The 15,107-nt window shown below is 39.3% G+C and overlaps 2 protein-coding genes across 2 annotated transcripts in view; one reads left to right on the top strand and one right to left on the bottom strand.

Moving 5' to 3' along the window:
• Positions 1–700: 700 nt before the first annotated feature.
• eif3m (eukaryotic translation initiation factor 3, subunit M) lies at positions 701–5,755 on the bottom strand. Its single transcript, XM_005745766.1, has 11 exons — positions 5,633–5,755; positions 4,855–4,987; positions 4,164–4,302; positions 3,943–4,066; positions 3,689–3,783; positions 3,454–3,537; positions 3,262–3,361; positions 2,716–2,797; positions 2,127–2,270; positions 1,401–1,461; positions 701–933 (listed from the first exon to the last, which is right to left on the bottom strand). Exons 1-11 carry the CDS (start codon positions 5,672–5,674, stop codon positions 810–812), a joined length of 1,128 nt encoding a protein of 375 aa, XP_005745823.1. The 5' UTR covers positions 5,675–5,755; the 3' UTR covers positions 701–809.
• Positions 5,756–12,109: 6,354 nt separating this feature from the next.
• Positions 12,110–15,107, top strand: part of wt1b (WT1 transcription factor b) — an 11,488-nt gene continuing 8,490 nt past the window's right edge. Inside the window, exon 1 of the mRNA XM_013914019.1 lies at positions 12,110–12,122. The gene's annotated coding sequence lies outside the window, so the exon portion shown is untranslated. The remainder of the gene's footprint in view (positions 12,123–15,107) is intronic.

The following is a 15,107-nucleotide window of genomic DNA, read 5'->3' as shown; positions in this document are numbered from 1 at the left end:
TTGTCAGTTTGTGCTGATTAAACCATAGCCCCTCAGGGAGATAACAGACCCCTTTTACACCTAATGCCTGGGCAATATATCATTAGATTTCACACATCCCAATGCTCTGGAGTGGTGCCTAAAACAGATTATTGTGCTAAATGATGGCAGTTTACTTTATATCAATGGGCGAGGCCACAGAAATCTAACAGCAAAACTTATTTTTAAACTTCTCAGATGCTCTCACACAATGCATCATGCTGACCACAGCTGAACAGTATATCTACTAACCCAAAGGACAGCTTCAGATTTGCACAGGCACTGAATCAACCAGTGCCGTAAGTGTTAATATTACAGTATTGTAGCTCTGACCTCAGCAGACAGGGTCATTCTAAGTTCACACTGCCATTGTCACTTCTCTTGTGTTCGCACACAAGTGACCCTCCTCTTGAGAGCCATTTTTCACCCCAAGCCTCAGCTCATCTGGTTTACCGCCATGCTTACCTTTAACTAAAACCAGATGTTGAGACCCACTAGAGGATGAGCCCCAATTAAAGTCACTGTACAACTTGGTTAGATAATGATATGGGGTAGTTGTTTAAAAAGATTCATTACTGCACATTTATTACCCATTAATGGCACTTTAATGTACATAAATTAAGTTTGGTTTGAGCATTAATAAAACAACAACAAAAAAAAAGATTAAGACACGAAGAGCAACACAGTTGACTGTCGCTGTTCTTTTATTGGATGAATAAAAAACCGACCATTGCAGTCTGGGAATTTGGAAAGCACTAAGAACCAGTCTAAACAGTTGGGGTAAAGTGGGATTAAGCAGAAGGTGACAGGGCTTGGAGACTGGTCTTGACGGTTGCTAGATTGGCCTTCCAGGAGCTGAGGCTGTCGTACAGCTGCTGCCACTGCTGCTTGCCAAAGGTGCGGTGTGTGCTGTGGCTGAAGGGGTGGAGATAGAATTTTTTGTTTTAAAAATGACACAGGCCAAAGTCATACACAGAGCTCGATAAATGTGCTATGATAAGCTAATGACACTGCCATACAGACTTGTTTAAGACATGACTAAACACTCAAAAAGGAGGCAGGTTTGAATTTAAAAAACAAAAACAATTACATTTTCTGCAGCCTCCAGCATAACATAGATAAAAAAAGCAACCCTAATCAAAGAAGATGAAAAAATAAAGCCTCACAAATGTGAGACCTTGAATATAAACCTGAAGTTTTGTAAATGAACAGAACTGCAGTTTTTTTAAGTTGTTTCACTTCTACTTTTGAAACCAGTGAGAAGACAACCAAGGTGATCAGAAAGTCTTGTCTTTAATAAAAAAACCCCAAAAAACCAGAATAATATAACAACAGAATAATGACGCAATATGTTTAGAGAACAATGTATAATGACCACATACCTCACAACAACTTTTCGCTGTGTTTGGTCGATTTTGCAGTATACCATTTTGGTCCGAACAGCTAAAATGAAAAAGCAGGTAAGAGGTGATTAAAAGACAGCAAGAGTTCTGACATTACATCAACAGGTTTGTTGTCGAAAAAAATAAAATCAAGTGGTTGTTACAAAGCAAATGCTATTTAAGATTTCAAACAGACTCGATCCCAAATTGTTTTGACATAATACACCTGGATGTAGGAATAACCTCACAAAGATGCAGCTGCAGTTATATGGCAGGAAAAACCATTTGCTCTAAAAATTTAACACGTGACTGGTGGAAAACATAATAACCTTATAAAAGATTTAAATTTTATGTTTAAGTGGAAGGATTTTACACGGGGAAAGATTATTTTGTAACAAAGCAAAAACATGTACCTCATTTTTTTCTCCCAAATGAAATTATATTTTCAGTGACGGTTTTGATAGATTGAAATCTGTCCAGTAGATTTATATAAAGCAGCGACGTAATGACTACTGAAATTTTTTTTTTGCTTATCTGATTTCTTTACTGAATAATAAAATGCAAAATTGGGACTAAACCAGAAAAAAAAATGCATTTTAATAGGCTACTCTGCTTACTGATGAACAAACAATGAACTGGTCTTGTATGATTCATTAGAATCGCTTCACATCATATTCAATCACTTTCCTTTGGGACAGGGAGGAACGTGGCAAGAATTGTTCATACCGTCAATGACAAAAGCCTCAACGTCATCGGCTCCAATCTGCAGTTCCTGCTGCATGGTGTCAAAGGAGATCTCCTTGAATTCCACCGCCATGCCCATGAATGTCAGCAGACGCATCTTGGCCATGTTTTGCTCATGAGACAGGCCTGGAAAGCAACGTGCAGGGATCATTAAGCACAAAACAGTCACAGTCAATTAGTCTTGACTCAGGGAGTTTCCCTGTGTTAATTGTTTCTAGATTTAGGAGACTGCAGTAAGGGAATCTACTCATTAACACAAACATCACTCCACAGGGTCTGTTTTGAGAGTCCATCCTACACAAGCTTTTAATTACATTTAAACCTTTAGTAGTGAGACGATAACAACGTGAATGCACTTTTCTGTAGTGCTGACACAGCACAAGATTGTGTGAGAAACACTAGCAAAGCACAAACGATGCTCAGCTACATGTAAACTTTAAAAGAAAATCTCATCCGTGCATTTCTATTACATATAATTAATAATCTATACACTTTTTTTTACCTTGTATTCTGGTTTCTGTTTGCATTTCCATGTGTCATGTGTATAACAGCTCACATTATGGCTACTTACCAAGAGAATCAATGAAGTCTTTGTTATTCTGGTAAAATTTGACATATGCTGCCAATTTGGCGCTCACAAAGATGGTTAATAGCTGAAAAAGAAGAGGGAGAAGTGGGTTAAATGCCACTGTATGATGTACAATCAGCTTGATTGTTGTTTTGTTCACACAGGCTAAAAGTTGTTAGACTTATCTACGTCAGATTGCTGAAAACTGTAGACGCACCCTGAATAATTTTTTGTCATAGACTGAATGCACTCAAGTAGAAATGTTCTAGATTCCTCAAGTGAATCACTCAAACTTAATAACCAGTCTCATGTGTGACGTGGATTGTACTGTCATGACACAACATTATAAAAATAAATGCTTTATGTGCTTTGTGGAGTATGAAAGGCACTGAAAGGCAAATTGTGATGAGGGTTATTGGGGCAGATGTTTCCATTTATATACAAATATCCATCCATCCATATTCTTCTGCTTATCTGCAGCCGGGTCGTGGCGGCAGAAGCCTAATAAATAAATAATTATAAATGCTCTATGCAATCTCTAGCACTTACGTCATGGATGAGTTCCCCCTCCAAGAAGCGAACAGGTTTCAGGGTGAGCAGGTGGTCAAACAGGAAAGTGTTGGGATCCTTGAGAGCACGGACGATACATCTAAGAGACGGCAGACAGATGCGTTAATGTACTGCTGAGGAGGACAATGCTGAAGTGTAATCTCAAGCGTTCAACAAGTTCTACAAGCTTACCTGTGGGCATCAACGCGTGCTTGTGAAGCATTGTCTTCTGTGTAACTTCCAAGTAGCTCAACCATCACTTTTGCTGCAGCTTCGCTATAAAATAAATAATTATTTTGTTGAAAATGCTTCTACTGAGATATTCTATGCAGAACATTTTCATACACTCTTATGTCTAAATTTTATCTTGTCCTTTTTCTTTTCTCTTGAAGTAATCCGTACACAAAGAAACCCTATGTGGATTTACCTTTTCTTGCAGTCAACAAGTGCTTCGTATACCAGCCTCAAAAGTGTGTGCTTCTTCTCTGTGTTCAGGTTCCAGTCAACAATCCACTTGCGCACCTGATTATGGGCACAAATACATATGATACATTAATTACAAAGGGCAAAAAGAAAATGCAGAAATATTGGTTTACTAGCTCAGTAAACCAAGGCACTGCATTATAACACTAGCAGTGTTTTTGGCCAGTCATACGGATTAATCACCATGAATGTATATACCTGATCAAGGTCAGTGGGGATGAAGGATATGGCGTTACAGGTGGCGGCCACTTTGATGAGGCTGCAGAAGACTGTGTACCTCACGGGAGTGTTCTCATCCATGCCATGGAACAAGTTACTCAGCCTGTGACACCAGAAAGTAAAAGAGATTACATATTTGCAAATAAATAAGCAACCTCTTATTTTGAAAGTTTTCAGGGAAAGGACTCGATGGGACTAACAGCTGCATTCTGAGGGAGGGTCTCTCTCCTTCACGGAACTTCACAAGCTTCTCACATAGGCTTTCAATGAGAGCCTCCTGCTTGTCTGTCTCCAGGATCAACAGCAGAGACACGATGCTGTTCATCACGCTCTCAACATCTGTGGAGAGAGAGAGGGGGCCATGAGCATTAAGACACTGTTGCACAATTTTAGGGCATTAATTGTCAAACAAACATTTAACAAGACAGCAAATTTAACCAGACAAGTTAACTTAACCCTCTGCATCCCACAACAAACATGGACAGGACACACCTGGACGGGAGGTGTGTTTCCACTACTGTTTATGTACAAAAGTGTTTTTATAGACAAAGTATATGAAGTGGCTCTAATGTTGTCAGACTCTGACACTCAGCAAATGAACACTCATGCAATGTGAGAATGTAATCAAACTGTTTATCAGAGTGTGACTTTTAAGACACTCGAGCCTAACATTATGTTGTAACCAGATGGTGTTGTTATACCCAGCTTGTTGTCCCCAAGATGGGATGGTCTGACAACAAGGAACTCTGATAATATCCTGAAAGAAATTACACGTTTTATGAATGTTCTTGTGCATTCGAGTCCTGCCTTCAGTTCAGGAGGTGAAGCCTGAGGTAAGGATGAAGAGGATGAACTAATCAAAAAGGAGCAGCAATTTTCTTCATCGCCTACCTTTATCATCATCTCTAAGGCAGACATCGCACGCCTCGATGATCTGAGCCAGATCTACATGAAGACCGCCTTCAGCGTTCTCCTCTGAGATTTCAGCTCCTTTAGATTTAATATAGGCTCTCAGCTCTGAAGCCTGCAGTACAAAATACATTTATATTAAAAACAATACATAAAATACACAGTAAATACAGAGCATTTCAACATTTAAGAGAACGAAAAGTGGCAATTTACGTGCTCGCATCAGAGTGGACATTATATTTAAGAAAAAGGTATGGACGACTTTATTTATCTATACTCTTACATCTCTTTTTTTGTGGCTGACTAAAATATGGACTGTAGATATATAGTGGACAGAAACAAGCAACTGTTTGAGTGAAGGTATTATCCTTTCTATATCCAGTCTATTGAATCGTGTGTGTAGAATTTTTACGCCTTTGTTTGTTTAGATGTGCGGCAAAACAGCTAGCAACATTAGCTATTATTAAACCCCAAAAGAAACTTACGACACGCTAAACCCCAAGCACGATGATCTTAAAAATATACCTATTAAATTACCTACAAGAAAATGTGGATGACAGGATATTTAACATATTTGCTTAAAATGTTTTACCACGCATATCCTAACAATAAGCGTGCAGATATCAGCTGCTACGACCGACAGTTAGCATTTTAGCTAGCGAGCATGCTAAGTTTTTTGATTGGGTATCATTTAGCGACTCATCCGCGACAATATAACGCTTATATCTACTCCACGAGTTATTGTAAACGTAGATTGTACCTGATCTTCTTCCGTTATGTCGATAAATGCTGGTACGCTCATTTTCTTGTGATTTTGTGAGCCTAGATGATGAAATCCACGCTCGCACCACTACAGAGCTCTGACCGGAAAAGAACAAGGAGACTGTGCCGGCGACAAAATTCTTCTTCCGGGTCATGTTTTGTTAAAGCCACAGTAGCCTTAACCGAAGGCTGTTGGTTGGCGCTTGTGTAATACCCGAAGTACGTCTGTCCTTATTGCTACTTTTAAATACGCCGAGGATTAATCTAATGGACACGAATTAGACTATAATCTGATTCCTGTCCATGATGGTTTATATATTGTGAAAACTGCTAAATTGTATTTGTCATGACTTCCTCTGACTTCCATTGCCTCTAATTTATGTATTCCTCTCCTTTCCTGGAGGATTATCCCTGGATGTCTTGGATGAGAGGTGAACCTGAACCCTGTGAAAGGTTATCTGATTTAGCTGTAGTCCATCTTTGCAGACCACCATGGAAGGCCTGGCCAAGAGCTCTCCAAAGTAGGAAACACCGCCAGTGTCAAAGGGCAGTGTTCTTCACCATACACCCGCTGACCTATGGGTGCACGTGTTGGGCCCCTATACCGTGCGGGATCCTGTGTATTGTTACAATGGCAGGTTACTTGGTGATTGAGGTGAAGAGTGTAAGTGCAGCAGGAGGTCACCCTGAAACTATGGAGTCGAGTTACTGACATCTAAGCACAGGGTGACGACACTGGAGTCTTATTAAACTCCAAGCTCCAACATTCACCTCATCTGCCATCAGGATCTGTGTATTTTTCACAAAATCGGAAACTATGGAAACCCATGACACTGCATCATCACTGGCTGGTAGTCAGTTATTTCTCATAGCACTTACAGAAAGGGAACTTAAATCTGTTGCATCGAGGATAAATAGCTCAAAATAGTGGACTGGGGGGAAATGGCTGAAGAAGCGTTTCATCATATTGCTCGTATGATGCGTCATCTTGTTGGGAAGGCAAGTGCCTGGTACGATATCCCAGCTTCAAGATCTCCCTGCCCTTGTGAGCTGTCATGGCAAAGAATTTATAGCCATTTCTCTACAAGTGTGCTTGTGTAACACCGAGGCTTTCATTATCTGATTAACAGCTGTTGTCAAGTGCCTGGTGTATTTCAAGTCCAGAATAAGAGTTTTGTGTGCTTTGAAGCTCCAGGTGCATGTGAGACATTGTTTTTGTCTTCTTTAAAAGGTATTTAAAGTGTCATGGAATGCTATGATGCTTAATAGTCTTTATCATATTTGTCGAACAGTGCTCTGAAAATAGCACTGAAATTGGAGCGCAATAAACCTTTTAACTCAGAGGAGCCCGTACCTGGTACATGTATTAAACTGGGATTTAGTCTGTCTTATATCATTAAAAATCTAAACTGGCATAGATGACTTTAGAGGAAAGAAAATAGGCTAGCAGCAGATATCACCCTTTTTTTCAGGTACTGACACTGATGTGTCTTAGGGTGTATTTTTCCCCCTCTTTTATTCATTTGTTTGTTTTTGTTGGCAGAATTTGTGAAAGGCTAGTTGTAATTCTGCTTTTGTCAAGCATTGTTCCCGTATAAGGTTGTGAAATAATGGTAGACATTGCCAAAGATTTTTCATTAAAATCTTCTCTTGTGTTATGGTAAATTCCAATTCTCCTTTGTGTGTACGTGTGTGTGTCTGTGTTACAGTAGGTTGTTATTTTTCTTGGGGGAACAGAAAGTGATAGTTTTCATGTGTTTATCTTGTAACTATTACTTTTTCTTTTTTTTTTAAAGACTGCATTGTAGCTATAGAAAAACTTCAAAAATGACTAAAATGCAAATAAGAACTTTAGGTGTTGGTTCATGCTCCATCTTTAATATTCTTCAACCCACAGTATATGTCTGCTAAAGCTAATTGGAAACAATATTTATTGTTAAATGTCTGCACTGACTTCATCCCTATTTGCTTGAAGGGAAATTGCACACGCTTTCATGCTAAACTGCTGGCGAATTGCCTGCTCAGCCTCCTCAAAGATAAATGACTGTGTCATAATAGCTGGTTGAGCCCAGGTGTCTGTTTTCTCCCTGTCGGCCAGCCAACTGATGAGTATCCATGTAAACCAGTCTCATGGTTGTCATCCAACATGGCTGCCTACCTTCCACCCACTAATTGTCTGGTTCCCACAGTTCTGCCTGCTTTCACAGTCTCCAAAAGATCCCCTTGCTCAGACTCATCTATCAGCCAGTGACCTTGTCAGAGAGCGTCGCATGAGTAACTTCCCTATTTCTCTAGGTGGAGCAAATTGCTTGTTAATTACTTATAAGCTGACCCATCCTCCCTTAAAAAGGTAAAAACACATACAGTTAACAAATAAAACATTAAAGTCAAAGTCTTAAGTATGAATAAGTCTAAGGCCAAAGTGTTGCATGGCATATAAAATCCTATGGGGCCAATCTGATGGGCTTTTGTTGTTCATAAATGCAGGCAAGAAATGTATAATAAATCACTTTGATGACCTCTGGGTTTTTATTTATTTGACAATAACCAGTTTACTAGCACAGAAACTAGTAAACTGGTTATTTTATTTTATTTACCTTTTCTGCTCCGTACTGAAGTTATTTTGGTTTGAAAGTTGTCTTTAATCCTCTTTAAATAGTTTTTTAAAAAGTCCTGAGGCTAAAAAAGTGCTGATTAGGTTAAATTCAACATAATTGTAAGGGCAACTGGTAATTGTGGTTTAGTCTACAGGAAATGGATATACAATAAGCCTGTGTAATGTCCTTTGCAGTTTTGTGTGTTTCATTTTCACGCTCTGAATACATGTTTGATGAGCAGTCTCATCAAGCTGAATGCCTGTTTATTCTTGTGATCACTTATCTCCTCTTTAAGCAGATAATCAATCATGCACTGCAGCTAATGTCACACCTTTGCACTTGTGAAAATTTTTTTTAGTCCACATAGAATTTCTGGTGATCGGCTGTGTTGTGTACACCTTCTAGATGGGTGAAAAAAAGTCTTTAGATCACCAGAAAAAAAATAATCAATGTTATCTTACCGCTGTTATCTCACATAATGCTCCGCTTTATATCACACTGAGGATCACAGCAATCAATCAGTGTGAGTTTGCATTTGTGGTTTTGAGTTATCTGAAGTTGCTAATCCCTCAATGTGGAATTTGTGTGCTCTGTTTCAACCTAATGGCATCAGCAGGGAATAAAAGCTGCTGTTTTACAGGAATTCTAGCGTTCCTGTCTAGATAGATTGAGTCACTACACTAGAACTGTGGCTCTGTCGATGATGGAATGGCCTCTTGTCATCAGAGAGTGTTTATATTACACACTCTCACAGGCTAGTAGGGGCAATAAGAGTTTAAAAGTCACAGACACAGTCAAAAAAAAAATCTAATGTGTTTCCACCAGGGATACATTGTGCAATGTCTGGCTCGAAGCTATAGATGCCAGAGCTCAGAAATACTAATTAGAGGCATGTTCAACTACGTGACCCTGTAACTGCAAGATTCTGTTTAGACTGTTTCATCAGTGCTGATAAATGCAATGGTGAAGACAGAGAACAGACAACTGTTAAAACTTTCTCAGTAATGAATGTAACTGACAAAAAAAAAGCAGAATTGTGTTTTTTTCTTTTTCCAAAAATTATTTAGGGTTTTCAGTTCAATTCAATTCAGCTTTATTTAGATCTTACCAAATCATAACAACAGAGTCGGGGCAAGGTGCTTTATACTGTACGGGAAAGATCCTACAGTATTCTGGATAAAACCACAACCATCAATCAGCCCCCCTGTGAGAAGCACTTTGTGACGGTGGGAAAGAAAAAATCTCTTTTAAGAGGAAGGAACATCTAGCAAACTGGTTGGGTAGAAGGTGGGGGAGGGGCTGAAAGAGAAAAGAAAAGAGGACAGGGAGACAGGACAATACACGGAGTAATGAAGTAAGAAGACAAGTGAATGGCATCCGGCAGTGCTATACAAAGACTTGGGAATGGAAAAATTGAGTGGTGAAGATGTGTTGTTTACGTCACAGTGTATCACAGTGTTGAAACAAACAAACTTAGGTTGTTGCTGTTTTCTTTTAACAGACTTATTTTCCAGGCCAAACAAAGATCGTGTCATGAACTAGCTGTGTGCAGGCAGATGAGGACCCAAATGCAAAACTCACGGAGACAAAGGCTGAACTCAAAATCTCTGCTTTATTGCAGGCTTCACAAAGAAACAGAACCAAACTGGGAATGCTAAATCGAGGACCGAGGGAACACAGGGAAGGGAACACAGGAAAGAGAAGACACGTTGACGACGCGACACTGAACTGAAGGAGATGTGGACATAAATACACAGAGGGTTAACGAGGGAAGTGGGAGCACACGGGGAACACAGGTGACACTGATAACCATAACAAGACACGGCAGGAGCAAACACAACACTGACGGGAGACCATCAAAGTAAAACAGGAAGCACACAGAGGCAGACCAGGGGGAGAGAGAGAGCACGGGGAGAGCACAGACATAACGGGCTGGGGAAGAGAAGGAATAAAACACAAGGAGGGGAAACGAGGCCTCACAGATACACAGAGGGGGCACACAGGGGGCAAAGTCACGAGGGGAAATCAAATAAGCAACATCTTAACAGAACAACCTAGGAACCATGGCATAAATAAAGAACAAAATACAAAAACAAAAAGCTTTATTATGTGTTTGTATCAGGACTGAGAAAATTGCAGCAAATCAGTATTTCCTTACAACCATGTGTCAGAGTTCACGGTCTCATTTTGTGCTGATTGCAGTAACTTGTATATTTTCCCATCACTGTTTGCATATCTCATAGTTATCCTGTAAACATTTCCTCACCTACCTTCAGAATGAGCCTCGAGGGTATGACAACAGTCTCTAACCGCTACAGATATCTTAAAATGTTTTCTGATGACTGTGTAAGCCTCAGCCACAGCTGCTAGGGTGCGACCGCGTGGAAGAGGTTGTGAATTACTGTAAAGAACCGATAAAGACTGACCTTGATCTTGACACACACCCATCTGCTAGGATGAGACATCACTGAGGAAAACTCACTAGTGCGGCACTGACATATGAAATGAGTGTAAAATAATAATTTACACTTTCCTCAGAATTAAAAGTTGGTTTCTTAACTTCTATAAATAATAATAATAATAATTATTATTATTATTCTCATTTCAGATTGCGGGTTAATGATGATGATGATGCGTCATATGCTTATGCTTGTACTTATACATTCCCATAAAGTGACACAAACCACTCTTAACAGAATTTTAACCTTCTGAGTCACAGATATGTCCCAGAGTGAGATGTAGGTCATGTAGTCATCTTATGGCCAGACGTTTTAATCAATGCTTTATGCAAGGTCAGTATCATTATCTTTGGTGGCTTGCACAAGGCTCATTTACCTTTTTGAAAGTAGAGATTACAAATACAAACATGTGAATAAAGTGCCTTTATTTATAGTTGTTCTTTAACAGATCACCAAGAGTAGCAACAAAACAATTCAAACTCTTCTTGTCGTTGGATATCATTAAAAATGTTTTTTTTTCTTTCTGTGCCTTAATGCTTCATTGTCCCACAACTCGTAAAGAAAATGCAGACTAACATGTTGTAATGAACAAGAGTGCTGACATTTGTTGCTGTTCATTAATCACACGCATACCACCCTGTTTCTTGTTGGTGGATGACGTGTTATTATGCTGCTGAAAATAGCTACAAGCTAAAAACTGCAGTGCTCAATTTGCTTAATGTTTCATTTCGTTTTACAATTAAATCATGTATTTGTGTCTTTACTAGTGGAGTCGTGTAATGAGAAAAAAACTAGTGTTAATGATCTGTGTAATTTATTGACTTTATTGAGATTAATAAAGCTTTCAGAAATGCATTTTAAAGACATTCTTTTTTTTGAAAGCATTTATCTTGGTTGAGTTTTGTTAGATATACTTGTTAAGCTGCTTATTAATGCAAATATCTAATGAGCCAACCACATGGCAGCAACTCAATCATTTAAGCATGTGCCGTGGTCAAGATGACCTGTTAAAGTTCAAACTGGGCATCAGAATGAGGAAAAAAGTCATTTAAGTGTGGTGCTGTTGTTGCTGACAGATGTGCTGGTCTGAGTACTTGAGAAACTGCTGATCTACTGGAATTTTCTGCACACCAATGTCCAGGGTTTAAAGAGAATGTTCCAAAAAAGAGAAAATATCCATTTAGCAATACTTCTCCGGCAAACATACCATGCTGATGAGCGAGAGGTCAGAGAAGTATGGCCAGACTGCTTCGAGCTGATAGATAAGCAACAGTGACTCAAATAACCACTTGTTACAACCAAGATAGGAAGAAAAGACGGGCTACAGCAGCAGAAAACAACATCGGCTGCTACTCCTGTTAGCTAAGAACGCTAAACTCACACTAAACTGAGGTTGCATTTCAAGCAGATTCACCAAAACTGGACAACAGAGGTTTGTAAAAACGTTGCCTTGTCTACAAAATTTGTGCTCTTACATTCTGATGGTAGGGTCAGAATTTGGCGTGGGCAACATGAAAGTATGGCTGCATCCTGTTTTGTATCTGCAATTAAGGCTATTGTAGGTGGTGTTTTCTTGAGACATTTCAGGCCACTTAGTACCAACCTAGCATCATTTAAACATCTGAGTATTGTTGCTGCCCATGCCTATCCCTTTATCCCTGACAGTGTACAGTGAATCATACAATGCTCTCATAAAGCTCAGATCATCTGAAACTGGTTTCTTGAGTTTGAAAATGAGTTCACTGTACTCAAATGACTTCCACAGTCACCAGATCTGAGTCTAATAAAGCACCTTTGGGATGTGGTGGAATGAGAGATTTGCATCGTGGATGTGCAGCTGACAAATCTGCAGCAACTGTCATGTGAATATGGACCAAGATTGCTGAAGAATGTTTCCAACACTTTGTTGAATCCATGCCACGAAGAATTTAGGCAGTTCTGGTGGAAAAAGGGGGGCTGAGCCCCTATTGTAACTATCAAGGTGTACCTAAAAAAGTGGGAAGTGAGTGGATTTCCTTTTTGCATTTCACAGAGGCTCACCTACTGAAGCTTTTCAAATGAATAAAAATGGCCAATAAGAAGAAACCAGTGGGTGTTTAAAATATCACTGGACAAGTGTTGAGGCTGACACGTGACCTGTAGAACTGCACATTCTCCCGCAGACCTTTCTTCTCTGTTTCTTATCTCCAGTCTGATATACCACGCTTTGAAGAGTGCTTGGAGTTGATATGGGCTAATTAAAACAAGTGTACAAGCTTTATAAAACATAGCTTGGTGTTCTCTTTAAGAAGAAAAAAGTAATTTGAGGTAAGGAACAAACAGTTCCATGTGTACCCTTCCTGTTTAACAGAAACCAGCATATTTAGAAATAAGCAGGGATTTGGGTTTTTCTGTGCCACTCTCAGCACATCAAACTAACACCTGCTGCTCTTTGGCATTTCTCTGCTGCTGTTAAATGCTATAACAAAGCTACTGCACTGCTGATTACTAATATTTCAAAAATGTTAATAAATCATTTTAAATCAGCAGTGCTCTTGTTTTGAAAAAACAGAAACTGCCTTGTAACCTATGTTCAGATCCAATAGCTTGAACGCAGATGTTTATTTAAATGGAAAAAGTAATTTATTTTGCATCTGTCCTGCCAGGTCAAATATCTCTGTAGTTTATCATGCATCTCTCTGGCTTCTCAAATTCCCCCTTAGTCATCGTGCTGTAGAAAGTTCCAGTCTTGTGTATTTCTTGTTAGGGGTCAGAGGCAGTATTGACCATTTCCTTTCTACTGCACAGTAATGTTGTTTTAAACCCTGAGTTAACCATAGATCGATCTGAAGAATGGGTGTATTTGGGGACTGCCATTCGTCATAAGGCTTGAAAGGGTTGTTTTCTCCCGACCCTGTCACCTTTGATGAATTCCCATTAAAGGCTCCACTCTGGAAGGCACAGCCAGCATTTGCCTTGGCTCAGACACACTGCATTTCCTCCTCTTTCTCTTTCTAAGTTTGACAAGATACTTTTAATTGTTCCACAACCTTTTGTCCATAAAGGACATCATTTTAGTTTCTGTTTGTTTGTGATGGGCGGACCACACAAGGTTTTTAAAAACTGCATTGGGAGAAATTAATTTTCTTCGCTTCTATTTTCAAATCTGCGATGTGGACATCCTCTAAATGTCAGCGTGTTCCTCAGGGATGTGGGGCTGCCTTTGCACTTGTTTATTTCCAAGAATAGAGCAAGTAGGAAAACTCTTAATCTTCTCCATGTCCGCAAACCACCCAGATGAATCTGTGCTTTAAATTTTAAGGGCATTGTAAGGTTATGACCACTGTAATGGATTTCATCAGATACGGTCAATAAATTCCTGGAATATTTCAGAAAGCAGCAATTCAAAGTACTTACCATGAGTACTGAAAGACGCATCACTGTAATTTTGCAACAATGACTGACAATTGTCTGTGTAACGCTACTTCAGCAGTTTGTCGGGTTATTTCATCACTCAAAGCAGCTTGTCACCTCTTTCCTTCACTGTTTCCTTCTCTTTCTGTTTCCCATTTCAAAAGTAACTAACCCACCACTTATTTTTAAGTTGATTCTGGGGTCAATAACATTTCTTGAATTACATTGGAGAAAGTGATGAAAGAAACTGGTTAACACTCTTACCATGTCTCACACTAATTCACCGATGGACAATTTATCCACAGTATTGTGGTCTGAATCGTAAAGTTATCCAATTTGGCATCGGTTCAGAGTTAAAGTAATTGGAAGTGACAGACTACTTAAGACTTTTTGCTCTCATTCATGTCCCCAGGAGGAAAAGAACAAACATTATACACAGAGTATGAGCATATTACCCACACACTCTGGGCTACAAGAGAAATAGTACATTTTGTGTTTTAGATCCCAGTTTTCTCAGTCGATAGGCATGGTGAGGACGGACAGTTTTTGCACATAATCCATGTTTCAAGATTTCTAACATGAACCTCATTAATCCAATACCAAATCACATTTTTTATACATTTTAAACAAATGCTAAAAACGATACAAGCACTTTTTTTTAGCTTGATGATTACCATGGTCTTATCTCGGGCCAGCTATGATTGATTGTTTCACTGCACTGCTTATAGCACATATTGTGATTCTTTTAAGCTTTTAAAGAAAAGAAGGAGGAACCCGAGTGCTGATCGCACAAATACTGTAATGTTAAAAGATCCAAAGCAGCTGTCTCGGTTTTTATAGGGATATTGAAGTTACTGCATTCCTGTGCAGTTCCTCTGAGTTAAGCTAGAGTTAAGGTCAAAACCCAATCTTTAACATGCTCATACACACACATGTGCACGCGCACGCACACACACACACACACACACACACACACACACACACACACACACACACACACACACACACACACACACACACACAC

The sequence above is a fragment of the Pundamilia nyererei genome, unplaced genomic scaffold, assembly GCF_000239375.1.
Source record: "Pundamilia nyererei isolate P.nyererei 1_Seehausen unplaced genomic scaffold, PunNye1.0 scaffold00166, whole genome shotgun sequence".
NCBI lineage: Eukaryota > Metazoa > Chordata > Actinopteri > Cichliformes > Cichlidae > Pundamilia > Pundamilia nyererei.
This window is presented reverse-complemented; position numbering and strand designations above follow the sequence as displayed.

Coding starts and splice junctions, on each gene's coding strand:
- eif3m (XM_005745766.1), bottom strand. CDS start 5,674: ATGAGCGTACCAGCATTTATCGACATAACGGAAGAAGATCAG. Junction 4,988..5,632: donor ACATAACGGAAGAAGATCAG/GTACAATCTACG, acceptor TTTGTACTGCAG/GCTTCAGAGCTGAGAGCCTA. Junction 2,798..3,261: donor AGGGGGAACTCATCCATGAC/GTAAGTGCTAGA, acceptor CTTCTTTTTCAG/CTATTAACCATCTTTGTGAG.